The sequence below is a fragment of the Globicephala melas genome, chromosome 13 (assembly GCF_963455315.2).
Source record: "Globicephala melas chromosome 13, mGloMel1.2, whole genome shotgun sequence".
In the NCBI taxonomy this organism is placed as follows: Eukaryota; Metazoa; Chordata; class Mammalia; order Artiodactyla; family Delphinidae; genus Globicephala; species Globicephala melas.
This window is the reverse complement of record NC_083326.1, coordinates 13818387-13831349: the sequence shown is the minus strand read 5'-3', so window position 1 is coordinate 13831349 and position 12963 is coordinate 13818387. Positions and strand designations below refer to the sequence as shown.

The 12963-nt window shown below is 40.4% G+C and overlaps 1 protein-coding gene across 2 annotated transcripts in view; it reads right to left on the bottom strand.

Moving 5' to 3' along the window:
* NEDD4L (NEDD4 like E3 ubiquitin protein ligase) overlaps nucleotides 1–12963 on the bottom strand; it is a 341009-nt gene that overhangs the window by 146410 nt on the left and 181636 nt on the right. For both annotated transcript variants that reach the window (XM_030868038.3, XM_030868041.3), the window contains exon 3: nucleotides 2558–2639. In XM_030868038.3, coding sequence (XP_030723898.1) covers nucleotides 2558–2639 — 82 coding nt within the window. The remainder of the gene's footprint in view (nucleotides 1–2557; nucleotides 2640–12963) is intronic.

The window sequence follows — 12963 nt, the reverse complement described above, 5'->3', positions numbered from 1 at the left end:
GGGGATGGGATGTATTTATGAAACAGATGATTCACAGGTAAGAAACCATAAATTTCATGCTATCAACCAGAAGGAATAATGTCAGGGACCTAACAAAGAGCCATCATCGTGAAAACAAAGATATTCTTCAAGAAATTAACACTGATATGATTATTCTATCAAGAAGGAAATGAACTTTGCTTATTTCCCTCAACCTGCTACAAATCTGTCTTGGAGAGCAAAGAAGCAGGTGGCAGGAGGGTGACAGTGTTCACTATTTATACAAAAACTGAAATCTGAAGACTATTTTATAAAGAACAATACTGATGATCAGATTATATAACATGAAAAAACTCTGCCAGTTATAAACCAAAAGTGAACTCTTTTCCCCCAAATAACCAGGTTTAAAAATATTCATCTACCTATCCTCCAATCCTCCTCTCTACCCATCCACACCCATCCATCCACCCATGTCCACATCAATCCATATAAATATACATCTCACAAGGACATGGAATGATACTTTTGTCCTCAGCTTGGATAAAAGACGGACTACCAAACAGCCTTCGAAACTAAGATGAAACATACTATGGGAGAATACATTTACACATGTGTTTGTGCATTTGGACATGCATCACACTCTGAAATAAACACGTCTCTCAAAAATTATATGTAAAAATTTGAGACTGAAAACCACCACCTCACCAAGGACTACAGATATTTTAAACTTAGAATGCTATTTGTCTTTATCAATCTATTTCCTTTAAAAACTAGTGCAGGAAGCAGCAGCAAAATAAAAGCAACACAAAGCACCATAAAAAAATAAACTGAATTTGTGAAACACTGAACTGGCATTAAAGAAAAAAAAATCAGCAATTTCCCCACCCACAACTCAACGGGGCGTTTAACCCTAAATCAAGGGGTTTCACACTTCTAGCTGTGAATCGAGCCGGGGATGGTAACGAGTGAGAGGGCTGGGTGGAGGACGGGGGAGAGGTGGGAGCAGGCCCAGGTCCGCCACGGGCTGCAGCCGGTCCGGAGCCCAGCTTCAGGGAAATGCAGATGGGGAGAGGCAAAGGACAGGTGAGGGAAGGAAACAGACAGGTGAGACCACAACACGCATGAAGGACCAGGCACCCGGCCACGAGGAGAGGACGATGAAAACAGTTCTTAAACCCCGGGCGCAGCACAGAAATACTAACCAGGAGGCTGGCTGCCGAATGAGGCAGGCAGCGCAGCCCCGGCTACGGAGCGACACCCTCTACCGTGGAGCGGAGGGAGGAGGACCTCCCCTCGGAAGGAAACACATTTCAGTATCCCCGATCGCCGGCTGTGGTGGCTTTGGTTCTCTGCTCCCTCCGTGTCTGGCAGGCAATCAGATCCCCGACTGCCTTCCCTGCAAGGCGGGCCTCCCGCCCCGCTGGAAACTCAACCAGCGGCAGCGCCCAACAGGGAACAATGGCCTCCGTCCTTCACAGGAATCCTCCCCACTCATCAAAATACCGGCTCCTGTTCGCTAAACTGATTTTAAGTGCCAGTCGGAATGCCAGGTGGAAGACACGCTAGACTGCTGTGTCTTCCTTACAGAAAATGACCTGGCCGCAGACCCCTGGCGTCGTCTGCACGATGGCAGGAGAATTACCATTTTTTAAAAGCCATCACGCTCTCCAGGAACTGCTTATCACACAGAGTGTTAAAACTGTTTACCCCGCAAAGGTGGGGAGGGAAAAATAAGAGGAATCTATAAGTAATACTGAAGCACAGATAAGAACAGTACTTCTGATAGAAAACATGCATCTTCAATAAATGCTCCAAATATGGAGTAAATATGTTTTAATATATTTTATAGATAGATATACAGAAACATGGAGATAGATGAATTAAGATATAATTATGGATAGAAATCTATGTTCTAATATATTTTATAGATGTATATAAAAACATGGAGATAGATGAGTTAAGAGATAATATGGATATATGTTTTAGTATATTTTATAGATGTATATAAAAATATGGAGACAGATGAATTAAGGTATAATTATGGAAACAAATCTTTAATGAAATCATAGGTGTACAATTTAGAAAAGTGAAACATACACACACACAAATGTGTAGTTTTATTGTTAACATTTTTTATTTGTTTTTGTGTAGCTAAGCAAGTATTTTGCTTCCTTTGGTAATACCTGTTTTAAGTTAAACCATTCCCTTTGTGCCTACCAAATCCACAAGCCACTTCATTTCATTAAATGTATTTTAAATTGCTTTAAATTTCTTTTCATAAACTAACAAGCCAACAAGAACAAGTCCTTGTTTTGCTTTATTCTTTGCAGGGAAAAAAAATTCTACTTGTAATAATGCATATTTTAATACTGTTTTTATAGTCATTTAACTAAAAGCCAAAACCGGTATCTTGGGTTAACACTGAAAAGTCTGAATCGAATTTATAGATTTCATACTGAGAGATGCTTAAAATGCAAATACTGCCATCTTAAAATATAAACTTCTACAGAGCTCAGAGACATAATTTAATGAGATTTAATTATGACTTAAAAGATGTTTAATTAAGGATGGACCTTACCTTTTTAATTGTTTTTGTCTGTACCAAAGCAAGTTCTCTATTCTCATCTGCTACGTACAATGAAAGTTTCACATATGGATCACTGTAAGAAAAAATAGGATTATACTTTTCATTTTAAAAATACAAAAAGGAAAGTAGCCATAACCTAACTGAAAATGCAAAAATATCACTTAATGACCAGCTTGTATAAATTTCACAAACTTAGCAGGAACATTTTTAACATGCTTATAACTACGTAAATATACTGAGGAAAGTTTCTATCACCTAGAACCATGGATGTTTATTTAAAAGCAAAACCAACATCAAACTTGTATTCTAATTTTAAAGATCATCTTCTCTACTCTTAATGCAAAAGAATTAATCTCCCATAGTATTTTTTCTAAGCACAATCAGATTCTGAAAAGATCACAAGAAAAATTATTAAAAGGCATATAAAATTTGTTCAGACTAGTAAAATCTAGCTAGAAAATTTAGTTTGCATCTTATTTATATTCTGATTTCCATTACGTTGGTAAAAATTATTTTTCTTTCAGTAGAGGTAAAACAGGCATTGTTCATCTAAGTCAACATATATCATCTTATACATTAAAACAAAAACATACACACAAAAAAATTAAAGCCCAGTAAGTCAACAGAGTTGCCCAAAGTTACAGATTTCAGTAAAGTCTTGATTAAATTTCAGGTTTCCTGACTACAAGTTCCAGAGTTCCTATCATTTCCTTGGGAAACTGAAAACTTTTAGCCAGAAGTATATTGAAAGGATTACTTAATGTGAATTATCTATGAAGAGCTTGGTAAGTCCACTCCTCACACGTTCCGGAGTCGCTAACACTGGGAGAGCTCAAATCTAGTTAAACGATAATAATTTGGGATCCAGGTTCTTCTGTTTTACACTTGAGATCCTTAAAGTCATAGGAAGGGCCTTCGTGTATTCAATCCCCAAATTTTCACTCATCTAATTATCGATAGTGGATGATTTATTTCTATCCAATTTCAGAGTTATCCTTTAGTAGTTATACATACCACGACTATTAACCCTTATTTTGCAACTTCCAGGGTATTTCTAAAGATTATACAGAGTACCATAAAATGCTTAAGACGATATTGGTGTTTATTAGATAGCTCAATAAATATGCCGTGAAATCCCTTAAGGAAAGAGAACGGTGTGATAAAATGCAAAGTTTAGTACTAACAGGACTATACTTGATATCCAAAAACAGGAATCAAACGTCGGTGAAAAATACTGTTGGTGCCTACGTGTAGTAGTTATCACCCGTAAGATGCATCTCAGTAGAAGCTACACCCCCATCTCCTTAAACAAACACACAAAAACACAACAGAATTTTCTTAGTTATATTCTGAGTAAATATTTTTAACATTCTGGTTTAGAAGAAGGTATTAGTCAACCCTCTGTCACTTAACCATAAACCACAGATGCTCTTTCACTAAAGAACATCTAACCAGATGCACCTACTTCCCCTTATCTGGAGAGCACCCTCAGCCTCAGAATAAAGATGAACCAAGAACCAGAACCTAATCTAGGTCTAAAGACCCTAAGAACGCCTTCCTAATCAAAGCCACGGTCCGGGTGACGGACCGGGAGTATAATTCTAGGTCAGTGGTTCTCAGATTTGAGCCTATCACAACTGCCTGGGGGCGGGAGTAGTTAAAACACAGATTGCTGGGCCCCAGCCCCAAATACCCGCAAAGGATCTAGTAGGTCTGGGGTGGGACCATAGAATTTGCATCTCAAATAAACGCCCAGTGATGCTGGTGCTCTTGAGTCAGGAATCACACTCTGAGAACCACTGTTCTACAAGGTATTTGAAAAGAGTATTTTCTAGTTATAGAAACCCATTTTCTATTTCCAGCCACCAAGCTATTGCTAAAAAGAGCTCACGGCCTGATATCTGTTATCTCAATAGCTCCCAGTATGCAATGGAGGTGCATGCACGCTCGTACACACACACACACACATCACAGAGAAGACAAAAAACTCTGCTGACTGCCATCTCTTCTTTTCATGCCCCCGGCTGTCACGATTACTGCTTGTTATATAACTGCAGTAAAGAGCTAGGTACTCACTTTAATGAACATCCACATTCTTCCTCTAATCATTTACTGACCTCAGTTCATATCCCCTGAATAGTTCACAATGAGTGACACACACAGTTGGGGTTTGAGGGTGGGGTCTCTGAGGACATTGTCCCCCAGCTGTGACAAGGAAGGCATGTCTGGGCCTGTCTTGAGTGTTCATCCAGGCAGAAGTAGGTACTACGGCGACTATGTGAAAGACTGACCAGGAAACTTCCTGGAAAAGAATTCAAGGTGAACAGAGAACCAAAGGCCAAGGGTGGGAGCTGGTGAAAGGACAGTAGGAGCAAGTTCAAGGGAAGGGAGCACAGGGCTTGGGATGGGCTGGTGAAAGGATGGTAGGCTGTAAGTTCAAGAGTGGTGGGGCTGGAGTGGGGAGGGGAGCCAGCTGTCCAGATCCGTCTCCCTTTCCAACAGTACAGCAGTACCACTCCCATCAACAAATGTTTACAGAGCACCGACTACACTCCCAGGAGTGGGCAACAAAAAGGATTAAACAAAAAAGGATCAGGGGCTTCCCTGGTGGCGCAGTGTTTGAGAGTCTGCCTGCCGATGCAGGGGACACGCGTTTGTGCCCCGGTCCGGGAAGATCCCACATGCTGGGCCCGTGAGCCATGGCCGCTGAGCCTGCGCGTCCGGAGCCTGTGCCGGGAGGGGCCACAACAGTGAGAGGCCCACGTACCGCAAAAACAAACAAACAAACAAACAGGTGGTTGGACTAAATTAGTGGTTTTCAAGCAGTTCTGCTTAACTATCTCGGGATAACTGAGGCTACCATTTCCTGTAACTCAGGCTACAGGCTACCATTTCCACCTTAATCTGTTTTATATACGGGTTGTTCATGTTAGAATATTTTTGGACAGGGTTCTATAGCTTAAAAAAATGAAGTTTAAAGCCAGTGGACTGGACGATTCCTTTTGGTTAGGATATTCTGAATCTCAGAATAATTCAAACTCACTTCTCTTCATTCGTAATAACAATAGCCCAGCCCATCCTAAGTAAATACGGATTGGCTTCCTAAAGATATGGCAGGAAGAGGGAATAACACCCTATCCTCTCCACCAGGGAATGAAGGGTGAAGCCCACAGTTGTACGAGAACCCCCCCTTGATCATCACTGGGCTGGTATTTTCTTATACACGTTACCAGCTCTAACCAACTTACCTATGAGGTATCAAGAACATATCACCTGAGCAATAACCGAAACAAAAGGCAGGCAGGTGTGCATGTGTGTTAGGGGGAAGGGCAAGGCTGAGGGACAGCAAGCCTCATCACCAGCTTCTTTTCAAAAGCTTGCTTGTTGTTTTAACCCCTGATGGCCTTCATCTGAGCGTGATGCTCCGCAGAAGTGGTGAGAGGAAGAATTCAGCTCCCAGAGACCTTTTCATACTGACTTGAGCTGTCTGATAGAGGCAGCAGCTCTGGAAGAAGCTTCTGCCCCCTGAAGCTCTACTTCTCAGATCTCACACTCTCCACACCTTTACTACGAAAGGCCGGCCAAATCCTGAGGTCAATGGTAGGTTATGTTCAAGACTTACCTCCCCCCAGCTAGACCACCACAAGGTTTAGGAAAGACACATAAAAAGCTCATCAGCAGCTTCTATTACGGGGAGTAGACACAGGGTACAGCTCTAGGGGCAGAGGTTCCGGCTTTCATGGTACTCCCTGTACTCTGAAGACTTTTGTTGCTGTTATTAACCAGTAACACATAATACTTTTATAATTTTAAGAAAGCCAGGAGGGCCATGGAGGGCAGTAGGCGAGAAGACCATCTATCTCCTCGGCTGGTACTTCTTCATTTGGTGCCCTTGACCATCTCCACTGGAGTCTCAAATCTCAACTTCACCAACTCTCTAAGTGACCTTCAGACAGTCACTTAACCACCCTTAACTTAACCACTCTTAACTTCAGGTGGTTCATGAATGAAACGGGAACGATAATTCCTAACTCAGAGCGTCACTGTAAGGACCAGAGAATATTATGTATTAATAATAAATTCTCACAGCCTGAGAATGACAGCTGTTGTAACTGATTCTGTTTTTTCCTCTCTTTCGAGACTTTTGAGGTTCTCTGTTGCTCCTTCCAAGCCCCCTAACTTCTGCTGGGATTGCTGATCTAATCTGACACTGATTACCTTATAGTATAAATTGGGTGCCGGCCAACCACAGCACACTAGGTATCCCATGCTGCCTCACAGCACACTAAGTATCCCATGCTCCCTCATTATTCATGCTGCGTGGAAGCCCCATGGGGATCTGGGTGGAGATGATCAAACTGGTAGTATTATTTACAACAAAACTCAACAGGATTCACTCTTGGCAACCAGTTACTGTCCTAGTGCTGGTGTTCAGTGCAACTCATTAACATTGCTCTCTAGGAAGTTCAACGCTTTGTGGATTAGAAGAGAAATGCTGTTTTCCAAACCTTTTGTTTTCTCTGCATAGTGAAGCTATTTGGGTATTACATTCTTTCTTTTCAGCCTTTATAAGGAGACAAACTGATATTAGGATTCAAATAACATCTTAGTATTAACTGAGTACCTGCTATATTCCAGGCAAGGACAGGCATCAGAAATAAAAGACACTGTCCTGGCCCCATTTGAATGGGGCACAGAAGCAAAGCGATGATGGTGACACACTGTGCAGAGTACCCTGGCACACAACACTGCTAAGAGAAAGACTGCAGAACTACGGGACTGCGTTGATCTTAACCAGGCTTCAAGAATTCAGAGATGGGTCTCATTCTACCTTTGTCACCATTAAGCGAAAACAGTACAGACAAGGTCATTTCTCGGGGAGAGGTGGAAATAAGATTTTCTGGGCTTCCCTGTTGCTCAACCTCCCAGGACACACTGAACAAGGGCAGTTAGTCCTGATGTGTCATTAATGGGGTGACCCCCTCCATCGGAGTCACCCAGGTGTTCCATGACAAACAACAACTTGGAGAGGCTAGTCCTTTCGCACTGATTACTCATTTTCATCAGACTAGTCTTTGATGAGATTGATGTACTATGTTCAAGGAGGCAGGGCAGTGAAGGGGGAGGCGGAGAGGCAGGCGGAAGACAGAGTTGCCTCCACAGGTAAAGCGTTCAAGGGGGATTACGTTCAGACTGTATGAACATTCAGACTGTATGACACACTAAACCTTAGCCAACCCAGAGAAAATTTCATTGGAAAACCTGTTTTGTTGAAGGTTTCCCTCATACCTTTCCACTTTTACTATCATAGTTAGTGTTACATAAATTACTGGTATCTGTAATAAAGAAATAATGCAAAACACTTACAAAGCAATAAGGAAAAAATTACCTAGAAAGTGTGAGAGAATAAAACACATGAATATATGTGATAACATCAAAACTGAAGTTCTCATCTAACAGGTGGTCCCAGATGCAAAAATAGCTAACACTTTCTAAAGAGAGGCAGACATTTTAATACTCTGCTACTGCAAAGAAATTATCACAAGTGTTTCTGGAAAGCAGTATGGCAGGAGGTATCAAAACATTCAAAGAATTGATGCCTTTGATTCAACAAATCTATTTGTAAGGATTAATCCCCAAGAAATAATCAGAGATGCAGGCCAATATTTATCTGCAAAAGATACTCATTACAGCATCATATATAAGAAAATACTGGAAGCAACTTTCCAGTCCAAGAGAGAAGTGATTAACTTATGGTATAATCAGGCGCTAGAATATTATAAACCATTAAAGCATCTTTTCAAAGAATATTATTAATTGGGAGAAAATATTCACAGTATAACATTAAGGAATAAGCATGATCTAAAAATGTGACTAATTCTATATAGTCACATTTTTTTGTTGTTGTTAGTCAATAATGCTTACAGTTTATTTACGTGGGTAGCACTTAAAATCTGTTATGCTTTCATGGTTACATTTTCCACACTAAGCATATATATATATAACATATATATATAAAACATGTATATGTAACATATATATATATATACACACATATATACACGCACCAGAGCAACTGACACACAGCTAAAGTTAATAGTTGTTCTCTCTAGATTACAACTTTATGAATTATGTTTATTTCCTTCTTTGTGGTTTTTATTTTTTTTCTAACTTATCTACTGTGAGCAAGTACTACTTTTATAAGTACAAAAATTATGAAAATAACAATAGTTACACATACGCTATAACATACTCTTCAGTGAGCCATGGAACCCTGTAATTTCATGGCTAGCCTAAAACCTTAATAACAAACACAAAAGAGCTTCAGATGTTTTTTCTACCCAGAAAATTGCCTTAAATGGGTGACTACGGAAGATATTTGAAAGAAATATGCATATATATTCTAGCCCTTGACATTTACTGAAAGGCATGAATTACACTTTGAAATACATCACTTGTCACCAACACTGACAATGAGTTGCTCTTAAATATGTATGAACTTTCAACAAATGCAAGAAAGCAATGGGTCTACTACAGACAGATGCATTTTTACCTTTGTCCAAGGTAGGTAAAGAGGCATTAAAACTTTATTGCTTAGGTGGAGGCATAACCCTCCCAGACTTCAAAGCTCCAGTAATCAAAACAGCGTGGTACTGGCACAAAAACAGACATGTGGATCAGTGGAACAGAGTAGAGAGCCCAGAAATAAACCCACACACCTACGGTAAATTAATCTTTGTCAAAGGAGGAAAGAATGTACAATGGGGAAAAGACAGTCTCTTCAGCAAGTGGTGTTGGGAAAGCTGCACAGCCGCATGCAAATCAATGAAGTTAGAACACACCCTCACACCATACACAAAAATAAACTCAAAATGGCTGGAAGACTTAAATATAAGACATGACACCATAAAACTCCTAGAAGAGAACATATGCAAAACATTCTCTGACATAAATTGTAGCAATGTTTTCTTAGGTCGGTCTCCCAAGGCAACAGAAATAAAAATAAATAAATAAACAAATGGGACCTAATCAAACTTACAAGCTTTTGCACAGCAAAGGAAACCATAAACAAAACAACAGTCTAGGGACTAGGAGAAAATATTTGCAAATGATGAGACCGACAAGGGCTTAATTTCCAAAATATACAAACAGGTCGTACAATTCAATAATAAAAAACCAAACAACCCAATCAAAAAATAAGAAGGCCTAAACAGACACTTCTCCAAAGAAGACATACAGATGACCAATAGGCACATGAAAAGCTGCTCAACACTGCTAATCAGAGAAATGCAAATCAAAACTACAATGAGGGATCACCTCACACCAGTCAGAATGGCCATCACTAAAAAGTCTACAAATAACAAATGCTGAAGAGGGTGCAGAGAAAGGGGAACCCTCCTACACTGTTGGTGGGAATGTAAATTGGTACAGCCACCATGGAAAACAGTATGGAGGTTCCTTAAAAAACTAAAAACAGGGCTTCCCTGGTGGCGCAGTGGTTAAGAATCTGCCTGCGAATGCAGGGGACACGGGTTCGAGCCCTGGTCTGGTAAGATCCCGCATGCCGCGGAGCAACTGGGCCGTGAGCCACAATTACTGAGCCTGCGCGTCTGGAGCCTGTGCTCCACAGAGAACAAGAGAGGCAGCGATAGTGAGAGGCCCGCGCACGGCGATGAAGAGTGGACCCCGCTTGCCACAACTAGAGAAAGCCCTCGCACAGAAATGAAGACCCAACACAGCCATAAATAAATAAATTAATTTTAAAAAATAAAAAAACACATTTGTTTAATAAATGAATGAATAAACTAAATTAAAAAAAAAACAAAAAAAAACTAAAAACAGAGTTTGTATATGATCCTGCAATCCCACTCCTGGGCATATATCCGGAGAAAACTGTAATTCAAAAAGATACATGCACCCCAATGTTCATAGCGGCACTATTTACAATAGCCAAGACATGGAAACAACCTAAATGTCCATCAACAGATGACCGGACAAAGAAGATGTAGTACATATATACAATGGAATATTACTCACCATAAAGAGTGAAATAATGCCATCTGCAGCAACACGGATGCACCCAGAGGTTATCATACTAAGTGAAGTAAGTCAGAGAAAGACAAATACCACATGATATCACTTATATGTGGAATCTAAAATATGGCACACATGAACTTATTTACAAAACAGAAACAGGCGCAGAAAGCAAACTTACGGCTACCAAAAAGGAAAGGGGGTGGGGGAGGGACAAATTAGGAGTCTGCAATTAGCAGATGCCAACTATTATATATAGAATGGACAAACAACAAGGCCCTACTGTACAGCACAGGGAACTATGTTCAATATCCTGTGATAACTCATAATGGAAAAGAATATGGGAAAGAATGTATATATAACTGAATCACTCTGCTGTACACCAGAAACTGACACAACATTGTACATCAACTATACATCCTCTAAAAAACCCCAACGACTTTACAGCTTCGGCGCGTTCTGTGAAGCTGCTGAAAATATACTTTTGGATATTTCAGGAATGACTTGGCTGTTTGGAGCAGCTTGTGGCATGCCCCTATCCCAGCACCTTTGCAGTCACCCAAGTCTTGAAATGGCTAGTCAGGACCAACTCTCTTCTTGTCCTCTGCCATCCGCAACCAGTCACTCGGGGGTCCCAACCCTGGGTCCTAGAGACCCTTTGGAGTCGGGGGGTGGGAACACTGCATGTGCATCTGTTTATCTCTGACACATAAATACACAGTTCTGTTTATATCTATGTAGATATGCAGTAGCCCATGAAAATATTTAAGCCAGAAGAGTTTGTTTTTAAAACAATTCGAATTAAAACCAATGTTTTCTTATCTTCTGCTAGGATAAATATCATTCAGTCACTAATAGGCAAAGGTCCACCTACAAATTACTAAAACGTTCACACAGCTGTCAAAGGAAGTGATAGTTGTGACATGCCTTTGTCTCCAGCATTTTCTATCACGTGTTTTTCCCGTATACATGCAATCATCAGAGATTAAGAAACCACTTTTCTTTTATGCTAGTAATAGTTTAATAGAGGGACTTGCCCAGCGGTCCAGTGGTTAAGACTCCATGCTCCCAATGCAGGGGGCACGGGTTCAATCCCTGGTCAGGGAACTAAGATCCCACATGCCGCCCAGCGCGGCCTGAAAAAAAAAAAAATTAAAAAAAAAAAGAGAGATAGCAACTCACAAAGCCATAAGGAAACAGGGAAACCAAAAACTGCTCCCTTATCGGAAACTGTTCGGTAATTAATTCCTCAAATAGAGTGTCCACCATGTGCAAAGGACTGTGGTGGACACCAAGGGGGGAGGTCAAAAAAGTGGCGGGCAGGGAGATAGAGGTAAACAGATGCTGCCCTCAAAGAGGCTGTCTACCCCTGCTGCAGAGAAACCAAAGTCAGACAAGAATGAACGCATATAATATGCAGATGTCGCCTTTATGAAAGTTGGCTATATACATATATTAAGAACTCAAAAAAGTCATAAATTTTTATGTTTATTAGATGATCTGAAATGCAGGGACCATCTTATGAACAGAAATAATAACTTCCAGTATCATTTATTAAGCACTTTCTGAGTGCACAGCATTGTGAGTGGTGCCTTATGTATACACCATCTCTGATCTTCAGAATAACCCTGGTAAGCGGGATGTTAGTAATCCCCATTTCATGGATAAAGAAAAGATAATATCCTAGTACATACGTGCACATGAAATGCTATGGAGCCATTAAGATGGTATTGATGAGGAACTTGATGTAGCTGCCTACACTTTGTTGACAAAGAAAGTTCAAAACTTTTAATTAAACTATATTAGCAATTAGAATTAAACTGTAAAAGCATATACACCTACTGCATTATAAATATACCAAACTATAAACTAGCGTTTATTACCGCATTTAGGAGACCATGAGTGATTTTTTTCTTCCTTTCATTTCTCTCTATATTCCAAATGATAGAGATGGTCACTATTTAGGCTGGAACACTGAGACCGCAAGGTGACATAGGTAGTCCCTATGGCCAGCCTCTCTGCCCCTCCCCACCAGGGAAGTCTCACTGGAAATAGTCCCAAACAAACGGCAACAACCAGAAAATTCAAGTTAAACATAGCAGACTTGTCTGGTGGGTAAACGTTACAAATTTACCGTCCATTTCTATTTGAACCATCACCTTCCTTTTCAAGTAACAAGGTCAAGACATCTCAAAGAGCCTTTAAAGAAAGGTATATAAACACACTCAGTGGAGTAAAAAGGAATGCCCTTTCCTAGTATCCCTGTTAAGGATCCTGTTGGTGAAATGTGCTTCATCACCACTGGAATAGTGTCTATTTGTGGGACCCCTGCCAGTGAAGTGATGTTTAATTACCATGTCACC